Consider the following 14921-nt stretch of genomic DNA (forward strand, 5'->3'; position numbering starts at 1 on the left):
GTTACCTTTTTATCTGTTAATTTTTAAGCTCTTCTCTGGTATGTTCCCGACTGCTTGCTTTCACCGCACAGGGAGGCCTTCCCTGTCTTTACCAGGCCGGCCGGGACCATCAGCGCCCTCTGCTGGCGGGGCCGGGTGCTGCCTAATTGAACGAATTAAAAAAACACACGCTTTCTATGACTCAGTTTATTCCATCTCATGAAACTACTTTTCCTTTCACGTGTGTCCTTTTCCCGAATCTCAAGCTAGACGTACTTTTTCCTGACCTCTTCTGGGTTTGCTTCTTTTCTACCTTGCCTCTTGCATCATGGCCGAGCCTAGCGAACAGCAGCAGTGGCCCTCATGCATCCCGGCAGAGGAAGGTCAGGGCTGTGGAGACCCTGGGCCCTGTCCTCCAGGGCCCTGTCCTCCTGGGCCCTGTCCTCCTGGGCCCGTTTCTCACACCAGTGTGCTGATAACGACGGGGAATGGAAGTATGTGGCTCTGTTGTCTGGCTGTGGCAATACAAACTTGTCCTTTTTCTGTGGTGGGTGTCTAACTGCCACCCACCTGTAGCTGTGTGGATTGAGCTGAGTTAAGTCAGGTGTAGATTCAGTTCCTGCTGCGTGGTAAGTGCTCAGTAGCCACGCGTGCATGGAGGGCGTGTCCACCAGTGCACAAAGTTCTACGGGGCGGTCCCACGTGTAATATCTTAGCTACATTTTAAGAAAGCGCCCTGAGAATCACCGTTTGATTTCCCATAAGAAAATGTTTTTAGGCTCGTGTCGTTTCTCTGCCCTCCTCCCTAAGTGTCTAGGATGCCCAGCCTTTCTTTAAAGTGAGTTTCGGTCCTCTCCTCTCTGACCTCATCAGAGAGCACACAGCTCGAGCGTCCAGCTGCGGGAAGGGCACAGCGGAGCAGTCTGTGTGCACCGACGGACGTGCGGCTCCAGTGCCGTCTTTGTATAAACACCATAAGTTAGAAACACTCAATTTTTTTAAGAGACTTATTTATTTGAAAGGCAGAGTTGGGGGGAGAGAGAGAGAGAGAGATCTCCCACCCATTGGTTTACTCCCCAGATGGCCTCAAGAGCTGGGGCTGGGCCAGGATGAAGCCGGGAACCTGGAACTCCATCTGGGTCTCCCACGTGGGCGGTCTTTCGCCGCTTTCCCAGGCACATTAGCAGGAAGCAGGATTGGAAGTGGAGCAGCTGGGACTCAAACTGGTGCTCTCTGGGGGTGCCAGCATCACAGGCAGCAGATTAACCCACTGTGCCGCAATGCCGGCCCCCAGAAATACTCGCTACAAACCCTCGTGGTGTGGCTAGCTCCAGACTCATCTCAGGACGCCGGGAGAGTGTTTCTGCCTTGTCTGCTGTCGTGTTTAGGAAGCAAGACCTTGATCAGCCGTGGAGCAGTGGACCTCTTGCTGTGAAACAGCAGCTGGCCTTGACCCCGACCCAGTCTGCTCCAGAAGTGAGCACATTTGGAGCTCTCTGCTCTTTCGGGCAGGTTTCTGACAAGAAGGTTTGCTCTCTGAGAGTGACCGTATTACAGAGTGTGCTATGCGCCAAGTGCACACGCACAGCCATACACGTACATAAGTGTGCACATTCATTCACGCGCACAGATAGCGTCACTGGCATGTATGTGCACACATGTGCAGGGTAGACATGTGGTAGAATTGTGGCCTACAGTTGTTTTTTAAGATTTATTTATTTATTTGAAAGGCAGAGCTGCAGAGAGGCAGAAGTGGGGGGAGAGGAGGGGACAGAGAGAGAGAGAGAGGTCTTCCATCCACTGGTTCACTCCCCAGATGGCTGCAACAGCTGGAGCAGAGCTGATCCGAAGGCAGGAGCCAGGAGCTTCTTCCAGGTCCCCCACGTGGGTGCAGGGGCCCAAGCACGTGGGTCATCCTCCACTGCTTTCCCAGGCCACGGCAGAGAGCTGCATCAGAAGCGGAGCAGCTGGGACTCGAACTGGCGCCCGTGTGGGATGCTGACACTGGGACACTGCGAGCGGTGGCTTTACCTGCTCCGCCCCAGCGCCGGCCCCCACGTTTGTTACTTCAGTGAGACAAAACCACAGCGGAATGCAGACAGAACTGTGGCTGTGACTGATCACTGCCTCCCTTGAGGTCTTTCTGAGTGTCCGTTCCTTTCTCTTCAGAAAGAAAAGTTTGCTGATGCTTCCGAGGAGGCGGTCTCTGTTCAGAGAAGTATGCAAGGTGCGTCCTGCGGGGGGCGAGCGTGAGCGCGTCAGGCTGGGCTTGGCCTTGCCCGCACGGAGCGGATGCTGCCTGCAGTCCTATCCCAGGGTCCCCCAGGTCCCTGCCGTGCGCAGGAACTGGCTTCCTGAAGCCTCAGACCCCCCAGCTGATTCTTTCTTCTTTTCACTTAAGGCTTGTTCCATATTAAAATGTCAGTGTTCTTAGGGGAAGTGTTTTGACTTTAAGGTTTATTTTATTTCTTTGAAACAGAGAGATCTCTTCCTTCTGCTGGTTCATTTCCCAAATAGCCACCATAGCCACATCTGATGCAGGCTGGAGCCAGGAGCCAGGAACTTCTTCCAGGTCTCCTGTGTGGGTGTCAGGAGCCCAAGCACTTGGGTCATCCACCTGCTGCCTTCCCAGGCATGTTAGCAGGGATCTGAATTTGAAAGAGAGCGGCTGGGACTCAAACCCACCCTCTGATAGGGGATGTCGGTGTCATAAACAGTGGCTTAACCCACTGTTCCACGATGGCAGCCACTTAAACTTTCATCATTGATAACTTTCTTGAGTTTTCACTGACAAGAGGAAAGAGCTGAGTGCAAAGGGGTGAGGCAAAGGGGCTGAATGCTGGGTCCTTAGGATCACGGACAGTGAGTGACGTGGTTTGCAGTGGGACTTCTGTATTTCTGTATTCTCAGCTCTCACAAGTGTATGATTTAGTTTTGTAAGACAGCCAAGACCAGATGGCTTATTAATCATGAAATATATTAAACTTTTTATCCTCAATAGAAACTGTCAATAAGTTACACCAAAAGGAGGAACAATTTAACCTGCTGTCTTCTGAACTGGAGAGGCTGAGAGAGAATTTAACAGGTAAGGAGGTGGCGCTGGCGCTAAGCGTTGAGTGTGTGGTAGCCTTCCCAGGGTTTGAGATCACTGTAGTCTAGCACTACACACCCACTGTTCAGGCATAGCCTGCTCACTCTTCGTGGTGGTATAATGTGACGAAATGCTTGTCTGAGACATGTAGCCTTCCACAAGGTCTCTACTCTGTTTCCAAAGAGAATTCAGCCAGTCTCCCCATTCCCATTGCTGTCCTTGAGCCAAGGCCACAGCCATCCATAACAGCTCACTGCCGACCCTGCTTCTGCCCTTGTCCTGCTCCCGTCTGTTCTCAGCACGGCAGCTGGAGTGAAGTCAGACCTGTCTCTTCTCTGCCCCGGCTTGCCCGGGGGCCCCCACCCCCCTCAGTCAGAGCCGTGTTCCTGCCACGGTCAGGCCCCCTACCTCCTGGTTTCCTCTCAGCCTCCCCTCCTTGCTCGTGCACTCCATGGTGGCGCTGGGACGCGTCCAGCGTCTCCCTGCCCCCGTGCCTTTGCCCCCTTCAGTCTTCTCTGCCATGTAACCATCTCAGATTTTAACCTCCCAGCTCTTGCCCTCACCACTCTCTATCTTACCGCTTCTTTTCTTTATCTCATTGATTGTTCGTCTTCTTTGCTAGCGTGTGATTTTTATGCAGATGTTCTCAGAGCAAGGATGTATTCAGTTTACTTTTGTCAATTATAACACAGCAGTGCTACTTGTTTTTCTATTTGTATTCAGATATGGAGGCAAAATTCAGAGAGAGAGATGAAAGAGAGGAGCAGTTGGTCAAGGCAAAAGAAAAATTGGAAAACGACATTGCAGAGATAATGAAGATGTCAGGAGATAATTCTTCCCAGCTGAGCAGAATGAATGATGAGCTGCGACTTAAAGAGAGGTACCTGTGGCTTTGGCGGTTAGAATGTGTGCCTGTGACCTGTGTTGTGGTGCAGTGGGTTAAGCCTCTGCTTGAGACACTGGCATCCTGTATCAGAGTTCTGGTTTAAGTTCAGTTCCACTCCGGCTCCCTGCTAATGCTCCTGGTAATGCAGAGGAAGATGGTCCGAGTGTTTGGGCCACTGCCACCCATGTGGAGTTCCTGGCTCCTGGCTCTGGCCTGGCACAGCCCTGGCTGTTGCAGCCATTTGGGGAGTGAGCCAGTTGATGGAAGCTCTCCCCGTCTCTCTTTGACACTTCGTCTTTGAAATAAATAAACCCTTTTTCTTTTTAAGAACAGGTTGTGTGTTCCAACATGGGAAGCAGTCTACACAGCAGACTCATAGAATGATAGTCGCTTTACATAGCACTCTGACCTCAGAATCAGCCCTTAAGGCATTCTGGTCTGGCTGAAAAGCCCATGAGAGCATTTCAGGCATGGAACTGACAAAAAAATGTCCTACATGAAGGATCTCTGTGAGTGAGAACCTGGCAGAAAGAAGTGGCCATCAGAGAAGGATATACTTTTCTCTGAAGGCAGGAGAGAACTTTGACTTTGCTTATGGTTTTATCTAAATACTGACAGAGTTTGTGGATTCAAAAGGCTTCCATAGTCGTGACAGCTTATGTCAAGAGCCTCGGGTGATCCCTGATGTCATACATAACAGTGTTAATTAACAACAGGAGTCTCTGCGCACTTACTTCCCATGCAGGCCATCTGTCCTCAAGGAGTTGTACTGTGAGAATTTAGTGTAAAACTTGTGTGTGTGTGTGTTTGTGTGCACAAATTGTTGAAATCTTAGTATAAAGTTGGTCTTTTGTGTATAAAGTGATTTGAAAATGAATCTTAATGGAGAATGGGACTGGGAATGGGAGAGAGAGGAGGAGGTAGGATGGGAGGCGGTTATGTTGGGAACACTCACTATATTCCTAAAGTTGCACTTTTTTTTATTTTTTTATTTATTTATTTTTTGACAGGCAGAGTGGACAGTGAGAGACAGAGAGAAAGATCTTCCTTTGCCGTTGGTTCACCCTTCAATGGCCGCCGCGGCCGGCGTACTGCGCTGATCCAAAGGCAGGAGCCAGGTACTTCTCCTGGTCTCCCATGGGGTGCAGGGCCCAAGCACTTGGGCCATCCTCCACTGCACTCCCTGGCCACAGCAGAGAGCTGGCCTGGAAGAGGGGCAACCGGGACAGAATCCGGCGCCCCGACCGGGACTAGAACCTGGTGTGCCGGCGCCACAAGGCGGAGGATTAGCCTAGTGAGCCGCGGCGCCGGCTCTAAAGTTGCACTTATAAAATTTGTACTCATTAAATAAAGGTTTCTTTGGAGAGAAAAAAAAAAAGAATAGATTGTGGTTTACCAATGGCAATAATATCTTTTATATAGACAGTTAAAATATTTTGAACTTACTTAAATGAAATGAAAAGTGACATTTATTAAGGGCTTACTTTGCAGCTTAATATGGAGTATGTGTTCTAATTCTCATGATAATCCTACAAGATGAGTGTATTATTCCTGCTTTAAAGGAAAAGACACTGACGCTTACCAGGGTTAAAGTAGGTGCCTGAGGGTTCAGGTCCGGGCAGTGTGGTCCCAGAGCCCTCACTGTTCTTACTACCTTGTACTTCCTCGGTGCTGGAGCTTCTTTTAACATCTGTTCTCATCTTTATTCAGAAGTTCTTTGTTGGTTTGACTTTTTTCCTTTTACTAGCTTTCATATAAAAACCAAATGTTTTAATTAATTTTTTAAAAAGATTTATGTATCTATTTGAAAGGCAGAGTTACAGAGAGAGGGAGAGACAGAGAGAGAGAGGTCTTCCAACTGCCAGTTCACTTCCCAGATGTCTGCGGCAGCCAGAGCTGAGTGGATCCCAAGCCAGGAACCAGGAGCTTCTTCTGGGTCTCCCACGTGGGTGCAGGAGCCCAAGCACCTGGGCTGTCTTCCATTGATTTCCCAGGCCATAAGCAGAGAACTGGATCAGAAGAGGAGCAGCTGGGACACGAACTGTGCCCATATGGGATGCTGGCCCACAGGCAGGCTTAACCCAGTAGGCCACATGCCAGCCCCCAAATGCTTGAATTTATAAGCCAGTAACTCCTAGAGAGTCTGTTGTACCTGAGCGAGCGCAAACCCAGGAGCACCAGAGATTGATAAAATTGCTGGTCCTTTATTTCCAGCGGTGGAAAGCAGGCTCGTGCCCTGAAGAACTCTCGACCCTGAAGCTCAAAGCAACGTTGTTTTTTTGCCAGGCAGAGTTAGACAGTGAGAGAGAGACAGAGTTATAGACAGTGAGAGAGAGACAGAGAGAAAGGTCTTCCTTCCATTGGTTCACTCCCCTAATGGCCGCCACGGCTGGTACTGCGCTGATCCGAAGCCAGGAGCAGGTGCAGGGACCCAAGGACCTGGACCACCCTCCGCTGCCCTCCTGGGCCACAGCAGAGAGCTGGACTGGAAGAGCAGCCACTGGGACTAGAACCCGGGGTGCCAGCCCCACAGGTGGAGGATTAGCCAAGTGAGCCACAGAGCCGGCCAGCAACAGGGTTTATAAAGACAAAAAACACAGAATCGGGAGGGGAATACATGGTTGCTAGGATCAGGGGGAAATACATTGTTACTGGGGTCAAGCTAACCTAAATCCTATGCGAAACTACCATCAATTATAATCTTAACAAGACCAGTTACAATCTTAACCATTTCAATTATAATCGTGACATTAATCCAGGTATTGGCCTATATCATATGTGGGACATGGATTCCACTCTTGTTAACCCTGCTGCAGCGTATCTGTTTCCAAGCTTGAGCGATCACACTGGGGATTTCTGTGCTTTGCCACGTGTGCTGTGGTGGGGTGCTGCTGTCTGAGTGCTGTAGGTCAGTTTCAGACCAGAGTCTCACGGTCAGGGATGCTTTCGCAAGAAGGAGTCACAGGTGCTCTGAAATGGAGGGTGTCACTTCAGGTCCTCAGGATCCTTAGAACTGTTTCTTAAAGAGCTGGTCCTTGGAGAGTTCCGTTCACCCGGTGCAGCTCAGAGCCTGTGGTTCCGAGCAGAGCCTTCAGGGAGTTGCACTTTGTAGGTGTTTTCTGGGGATACAGTGCAGAGCTGCCCTGCCCGGTTTCCCTCCCGTGCTCTCTGAAGCATTTGGTGGCCTGTTTTAGTCATCTCTGTTCATCTCTGCCTGCATCTCTTCAAGCTGATCTTTAAGTTGTCATCTGCGTACCATTTTGTACTACAGTGGGCTTTTTTTTTTTTTGGACAGGCAGAGTGGACAGTGAGAGAGAGAGAGAGACAGAGAGAAAGGTCTTCCTTTGCCGTTGGTTCACACTCCAATGGCCGCCACAGCCAGTGCGCTGCGGCCAGTGCACCGCGCTGATCCGATGGCAGGAGCCAGGAACTTATCCTGGTCTCCCATGGGGTGCAGGACCCAAGCACTTGGGCCATCCTCCACTGCACTCCCTGGCCACAGCAGAGAGCTGGCCTGGAAGAGGGGCAACCGGGACAGAATCTGGCACCCCGACCAGGACTAGAACCCGGTGTGCCAGTGCCACAAGGCGGAGGATTAGCCTAGTGAGCCGCGGCGCCGGCCACTACAGTGGGCTTTTAGTAATCTGGTTTGCTATAATTCTGAAACTTTCTAGACTAATTTTCTTTTTTTTTTTTTTTTAAGATTTTATTTATTCATTTACGAGGTAGAGTTACTGATAGTGAGAGGGAGAAACAGAGAGAAAGGTCTTCCTTCCATTGATTCACTCCCCAGGTGGCTGCAACGGCCAGAGCTGTGCTGATCTGAAGCCAGGAGCCATGTGCCTCTTCCTGGTCTCCCATGCAGGTGCAGGGACCCAAGGACTTGGGCCATCTTCTACTGCTTTCCCAGGCCATAGCAGAGAGCTGGATTTGAAGAGGGGTGGCCGGGACTAGAACCGGTGCCCATATGGGATGCTGGTGCTGCAGGTGGAGGATTAACCTACTGTGCCATGGCACCGGCCCCCAGATTTTTTTAATATGTTTATTTTGCACTAATTTTTCCTTCTTGATGTATTTAGATAAGACAATTAACATTTACAATCAGTGCTTGGGACTCTAATGTATTTATATCCATTACAGTTGTTAAAATTCATTCTTCAGGCAAATCATGTTATTTATTTGAGAGGCAGAGAGATGCACAGAGCGAGCCCTCACTGACTGGTTCACTCCCCAGATGGCTGTGAAGGCTAAAGCTGAGCTAGTTCATAACCTAGAGCTGGGAGCTCAATCCAGATCTCCCATATGAGTGGCAGGAGCCCAGTTTCTTGAGCCGTTAGTCCTGTCTCTCAGGGTCTACATTTGCAGGAAGTTGGAGTCAGGAGCCAGAGCCGCGGCCTGAACCCTAGGTACTCCTATGTGTATTACAGGCATCTTTTTTTTTTTTTTTTTTTTAAGATGTATTTATTTGAGAGATAGAGTTACAAACAGAGAGAGAGAGAGGTCTTCCATCCTGGCTGCAATAGCTGGAGCTGTGCTGATCTGAAGCCAGGAGCCAGAAGCTTCTTCCAGTTCTCCTATGTGGGTGCAGGGGCCCAAGGACTTGGACCATCTTCTACTGCTTTGCCAGGCCAAAGCAGAGAGCTGGATTGAAAGTGGAGCAGCTGAGACTTGAACCGGCGTCCATATGGGAATGCCAGCACTGCAGGTGGCGGCTTTACCTGCTATGCCACAGCACTGGGCCTTACAGGCATCTTAACCAGTATCTTAACTGCGAGGCTAAATATTCACCCCTGTCATTTAATTAGCCTATTTCAGATGTTATTAATTATTTGTGAATTTTAGTCATCATTAATACAATTATTATCCGTAATATATTTTCAATTTAATTCTTAAATATATTTTTATGAAAAATCTGACACTTTGTATTGGAACTTATTCCAGATGTGTAGAGGAATTACAGCTGAAGCTAACGAAGGCCAATGAGAATGCAAGTTTCCTGCAGAAGAGCATTGGAGAAGCAGCCCTCAAAGCCGAGCAGAGCCAGCGCGAAGCAGCTGTGAAACACGAGGGGGAAAAGAAGGAGCTGGAGAAGCAACTGCTGGACCTGGTAAGGAGGGTGGGTGGGCCCTTCTGCTGGCACGGAAGGCGGGGGGGTCGGAACATGGCTGGGTGACTCACCTCTCCCCCACGGTTCCTGCAGGAAAAGCAGGTGGAGACCAGCCACAGCCAGTGTCAGGACCTGAAGGCCCAGTACGAAAAAGCCAGTTCCGAGATGAACGCGAAGCACGAGGAGGCCCTGCAGAACCTGCAGAAGGCGCTGCTGGGCACAGAGGAGGAGCTGAGGGCTGCCCAGGCGCAGAGCAGAGAGCTGCTGCAGGAGGTGGAGGAGCTGCGAGCGCAAGCCGACAAGGCCAGAGTGCGTCCCTGCAGGGAGTGCGTCGGGCTGCGGCTGCAGGGCTGGTCAGAGCGCACACAGCCGGCTCCGGGTGCTGAACGGCGGCACTCCCTCCCCTCTGCTGCTCCTCAGGGTGGCGACAGCTGCAGGTCTTTCCCCGGAAGGGGGACCGTGTCGCTGTCACCACCCTCTGTGCTGCTTGCTCCCCGCTGTGTTTGTCCTGTGGCCTGCGCTTCCTCTTCCTGCTTGCTGCAGGCTCTCTGGTGTTGGAGAGCACGTTCCTCCTGTCTGCTGAGGACAGAAAGTGAGAGGCAGAGGCCAAGGGGAGCAGACGGACAGAGTGAGAACTGGGCAGAGCCCACCTGCAAGAGAGGCCCACAGGGAGGGCTCCTGCACACACACACACACACACACACACACACGGCTCTTCTACACACATGGAAACGCACACACACGTCTGTGCATGTACACACACATGGCTCGTCTACACACATACAGAAGCACGCACACACGTGTGTGCATGTATCCACACATGGCTCGTCTATACACAGAAACGTGCACACACGTGTGTGCATGTACACACGCAGCTCTACACACATACAGAAGCGCACACACACGTGTGTGCATGTACACGCCCACACGTACACCCTGGCACTGTGAGCCTGTGGATAAGGAGGCTGGCTGCTGGTAGTGAGGAAATCTTGTAATGCAGGAGACCTTGATACGTTGAATTTCTTTTATGGTGTGGGGACTGTACCTGTGCCCAGTGCAGCTTTTGTTCGTTTTTAGTGGTAGGTGAGGTGGTGACGTGTGAAGGGGAAACCACCACCTGGCAGACCAGGCCGGCATCTCAGGAGAGGGCGCAGCCCCGTCTGTCTTGGACAGGAGTGCTTTCCCGGTGTAGCTTTTGACCCCAGTAACTTGATGAAGTTCAGTCTGTCTTCTTTTTAGTTTCTTACTGATCAAGGAAAAGTAAATGCTTTTCTTTATTTTTAAGAGAAATGTTTCTACGGGGGCGTAGTAGTAGGAACATATATTAAAAGAGGACTTGACACCTGTCCTGTTGAGAACCCGCTGTTGCTAAGTGGACCTTGGAACATGTAGGAGGCCACGTGTGCCCTCGACTACCTGCGGGCAGTCCAGGCTTTTCTTCCCATGAAACAGGATGTAATTCTCTGGTCATTTCTCTCTATGGTCCCCCTTATCTGGACAGTCTGCAGTTTTGTAGCATTTCCTTTAAAACGTTGCAGCCTGACCAAACTACAGCATTCCATGGCTTGTGGAAAATTCTCCATTCATTTTGCTGTCCCAAGGTCATTTGGTCAAAATGCTGCACTTGCTCCCTGTCCAAAGCCTTCTGGACATCTGGTTTTAGTGAGACACTGGCTTTTTTGGAGAGCCTGGTGCAGCCCAAAGGTGTTTTCCCAGGAGTGCTGCCATGTGCACCCCAAGTCTGATGCACAATTTCAGGAGGCCCACAGAACCCTCAAAGCCCCGTACTCCTAATTTCAGGAGCCCATGGTCTAGAACTGTGCTGTCCACTTCAGCGGCCACTAGCCACGTGAGGCCACCTCAATCTGAACTTGGAATACTTAATGAAATTACAAATTCTGCTCCTTGGTTACACTCACCACTTTTCAAACGCTTAGGAGTTACTCACTCGGCTTTTAGATGGGACGTTTTAGGTAGGAACATTCACATCATTGCACAACATGGCACTAGTGTAGACACCGAGGTCAAACTTTCATATAAACTAATATGTTTACAGAAATGATCTATTCATTTCAGTTCCCAAAGCCTAGAAATTGGTCTGTATCTTTTTTAAAAAAGTTAGAGTTAGAGAGAGGGAGAGTTAGAGAGAGAGAAAGTGAGAGAGAATCTTCCATCCTCTGGTTTACTCCCCAGATGGCCACAACAGCCAGCACTGGGCCAGGCCAAAGTCAGGAGGCTCATTTGGGTCTCCCATGTGGAGGGCAGGGGCCCAAAGACTCGGGCCATCCTTTGCTGCTTTCCCAGGCCATTTGCAAGTGGGCTGGGTCAGCAGTGGAGCAGCAGGGACTCAGACTGGGCTCTCAGGGGTGTGGTGTGGTGTCGCAGGCAGAGGCTTCAACCACTGTGCCACAGCTGCAGCCCCATCTGTATTTTTAGTATGTTCTGTGATACTAAGACTCACTCATTCTCATCCTAGTGGCTGCCTTTAGTGAGTAAAGGGCTGAAGTTTGATAAGTATCAATTTATTTTCCCTTGTTACGCTTCCTTTTTTAAAAATTAAAGTATAATAATTTTTAAAGTTCTTTGAATCGTATTTAAAAAAAATATTCTTTTGGTAATCCTTCTACCAAAGAAATGAATAATTGGGTAATTGAAGTGGCCAGAGAGTCTCGTGCTGACATCAGGATCAAGCTACCATTTTCATCTTTTCGGTAGCTGTCAGGAAGTAATCTCACAAGTCGTTTCCAGCCAACAGACGTATGAGTCCTTCGCAGAGCCACCTTGCTTAATGCCGTCCCTTCCTGGGCTCTGTTTACCTAGTTAGTCAGATAGTTCCTATGACGTTTACCGTAGAGAATGCTAACCACTGATGATTTAGGCCGCCGTAAGTTATTTGGGCTTGCATTTGTCTGCTCGATTTCATCTTTGTTTCCATTCTTTCCACCTTTTGTCTCTGTAGTCGCTAACCTATTTGTTAACATCAGCCAAAAAAGAAATTGAAGTAATGTCAGAGGAGCTGAGGGGCCTGAAGTCAGAGAAGCAGCTTCTTGCTCAGGAGGGAAATGCTTTAAAGCTAGAGAAAGGTTCGCTCTTATCAGAGCTTGTAGAAGTGGAGGCCAGAGTCACCTTGCTCCAGGAAGACCAGCAGAAGCTCTGGTCAGTCAACGAAGCCCTCGCTTCGGAGAAGGAGAAAGTCTTAGAGGAGAAGCAGTTTTACCAGCAGGAGTATCTCGACAAAGAAGCCTTGGCTGTGGAGAGAGAGAAACTGCTTCAGGAAATCCACGTTGCCCAGGAAGAAGTCTTGAAGATGAGTGTGGAAAACGACTCTCTGCAGGCTTCCAGGGTGAGCCTGCAGGTGCTCGTCCGGGAGCTCCAGGTCAGCAAGGATGCCCTGGTGGCCGAGGCTAAGAGGGATCGGGAGGAGAAAGACCACCTGGAGGGCCGGATCAGGAAGCTGCTTACCGAAAACCTTGCCTTGGCTAAAGACAAGGATGACGTGATTCGGAAGCTGCAGAGCTCCTATGAGGAGCTGGCCACAGACCAGAAGGCCCTGGTGCAGGAGATCGAAGACCTCACGAGTGAGAAGAGGTCGGTTTTAGAGAAGCAGTCGCGCCTGGATAGCGCGTGCGTAGCCTTGAAGGTGGAACGGGACGGGCTCCTGCAGAGCCAGCGGGACCTGCAGCTGGAGAAGGACGCGCTGCTCCAAGGCCAGGAGAAGCTGAATGCCAGCCTGGAGGCCGCCCTGCAGGTCAAGGAGCTGCTCAGCTCGGAGGCCGCCGGGCTGCGGGCTCAGCTGGACTGCGCCAGCAAAGCCCTGAGGAAGGCCGAGCTGGAGACGCGGCAGCTTCAGGCCACGAACACGAGCCTCACGGCGCTCCTGCAGGAGACCAAGACCAGCCGGGCGATCACAGACTCCGAGCGCCTCCAGCTCCTCCACGAGAAGGAGGCCTTGGCCGCCTCCGAGCGGAGGCTCTTGGCTGAGAAGGAGGAGCTTGCGAGTGAAAGCAGGGCCATCACCGAGAGGCTCAGCAGGCGCTCGGAGGAGGCCGCGCACGCCGAGGTGGGCCTGAGCGAGAAGATCGCCTGCCTGGCTTCCGAGAAGGAGGCCGTGTGCCAGAGGCTGAGCAAGCTCAGAAGGCAGCAGGAAGGCCTCTTGCAAGACAAGTCGGTGTTGGAGAAGCGAAATGCAGACCTACTCGCAGAGAGAGAGGGCTCCATCAAAGCCCTAGGAGACCTCAAAAGGAAGTACGACCAGGAGTCGGCCAACCGAAGACTCGCCGTGCACGAGAAGATGAAGCTGCTGGGCAGCGTCGACGCCCTCAAGAAGGAGCTTCTCGAGACGAAAAGGGAAAGCCAGGAGCTGGCGGCGAGCAAGCGCGACCTCTCTCTCATGCTGAAGGAGGCCCAGGACGCCCGGAAGCGTCTGGAGCAGGAGCGCGCGGACATGCTGCACGCCCGGGAGAGTCTGAACGCTGAGCTGCAGGCCTGCTGCTGCGAGAAGAACATGCTGCTGAGAGACGGCCTGAACCTGCAGGAGGAGTGTCAGAAGCTGAGCGAGGAGACCCACGCCGCGCAGCAGGCGCTGGCCCTGGAGAAGGAGGCCAGAGCGAAGGAAAGCGAGTCATCCCTGTACGAGAACAAGAAGCTGCACGGGCGGCTGGTGCTCCTGGAGCAGGAGGTGGCGGAGCTGAGAGTGCGCGCCGAGGAGCTGCAGGCCGAGAAGTTTGCGCTGATCCAGGAGAAGGCCACGTCCGAGCAGAGGGTGGTGGAGATAATCAAGGAGAAGGAGCTGCTGAGTGCGGAAACGGCGCAGCTGGCCGCCAACATAGAGACCCTCAAGAGCGACTTCGCCACCTTGTCCAAGTCCAAGTTGGAGCTCCAGGAGCTGCACAGCTACCTCACCAAGATCCTGGACGACCTCCGGCTGAACCACGAGGTGACCCTGGCTGAGAGGGCCAAGGTGATGCAAGACAACCAGAGCCTGCTGGCCGAGCAGCGGGAGACGGCGCAGCGGCGGGACGAGCTGCTGCAGGAGAAGGAGAAGCTGGAGGAGAGCTACTTCGTCCTGCAGCGGGAGCTCGGCCAGCTGGCCACCGCCAACAGCCGCATCTCGGCCGGCCTGCTCGAGTCGCAGGCGGAAAACCGCACTCTGAGGAAAGACAAGAGCAAGCTCGCCCTTAGGATTAGAGAGCTCGAGGCCCTTCATTCGTTCACGGTAAAGTGAGGGGGCAGCTGCTGAGCGCCGGACGCCTTACTCACACGGGCACTACCTAGCGGCATAGGTGACGGCTCCCCACTCTGCTTAGGAAAACCCTCCCCGTTAAGGCAGCGGCTGTGTGCCTCCTGCTGTGCACCGCAGTCTGAACGGGCAGTTCTCTGCAAAATGTCTAATCGCTGGAGTCTCCCCGTTTGGGAAAAAAAAGGATTTATCTTTTAATTTAAGGGAAAACATTGTGGAAAGAGTTCACTGTGGCTCTTAAGCCTGGAAGGGCCTCAGTGAGGTGGGCACACGCTGAAACAGTGTCTTCTCTGGCTTTTGACTGTTCAGCTGTGTCTGTGTGTCTGCGTTGGAGGAGTGCCCTGACCTCCCCGTGACTGACAGTAGGGAAGGTAGGATTCAGAACTCCCGTAAATGTGAGTGAGACCAAATGAAATCATAAGCCAGTGCCTTAAAATCTTTGAATTTTTAAATCATTTTTGTGTATAACACCTAAGAACTTGTCTCCATATGCATGTCTTGTTTTCATTCACAGCCATGTTTACATTCATTATCCACAACTTCTCATTAAACACTTGAGCCTTATGCTGTCACTGCCCAAATAATTTGTATTGTTCTTAAAAAAAAAAAAAATCTCAAC

General features: G+C 51.4%; 1 protein-coding gene across 30 annotated transcripts in view; it reads left to right on the forward strand.

Annotated features, from left to right (window-relative positions):
* CLIP1 (CAP-Gly domain containing linker protein 1) overlaps positions 1-14921 on the forward strand; it is a 133804-nt gene that overhangs the window by 80682 nt on the left and 38201 nt on the right. For 29 of the 30 annotated variants that reach the window (XR_016227095.1, XR_016227096.1, XM_070066144.2 and 26 more), the window contains 5 exons: positions 2149-2206; positions 2981-3064; positions 3794-3950; positions 8898-9063; positions 9157-9372. Coding sequence is in view for 28 of the 30 variants with exons in the window: in XM_070066144.2 (XP_069922245.2) it covers positions 2149-2206; positions 2981-3064; positions 3794-3950; positions 8898-9063; positions 9157-9372 (681 nt within the window). In the remaining 2 variants the exon portion in view is untranslated. Of the gene's footprint in view, positions 1-2148; positions 2207-2980; positions 3065-3793; positions 3951-8897; positions 9064-9156; positions 9373-12022; positions 14279-14921 lie in introns of all 30 variants that reach the window. The other variant, XM_051837733.3, reaches the window with a different exon arrangement.

The sequence above is a fragment of the Oryctolagus cuniculus genome, chromosome 21, assembly GCF_051225735.1.
Source record: "Oryctolagus cuniculus isolate XC-2025 breed Fujian yellow rabbit chromosome 21, ASM5122573v1, whole genome shotgun sequence".
NCBI classification, from domain to species: Eukaryota; Metazoa; Chordata; class Mammalia; order Lagomorpha; family Leporidae; genus Oryctolagus; species Oryctolagus cuniculus.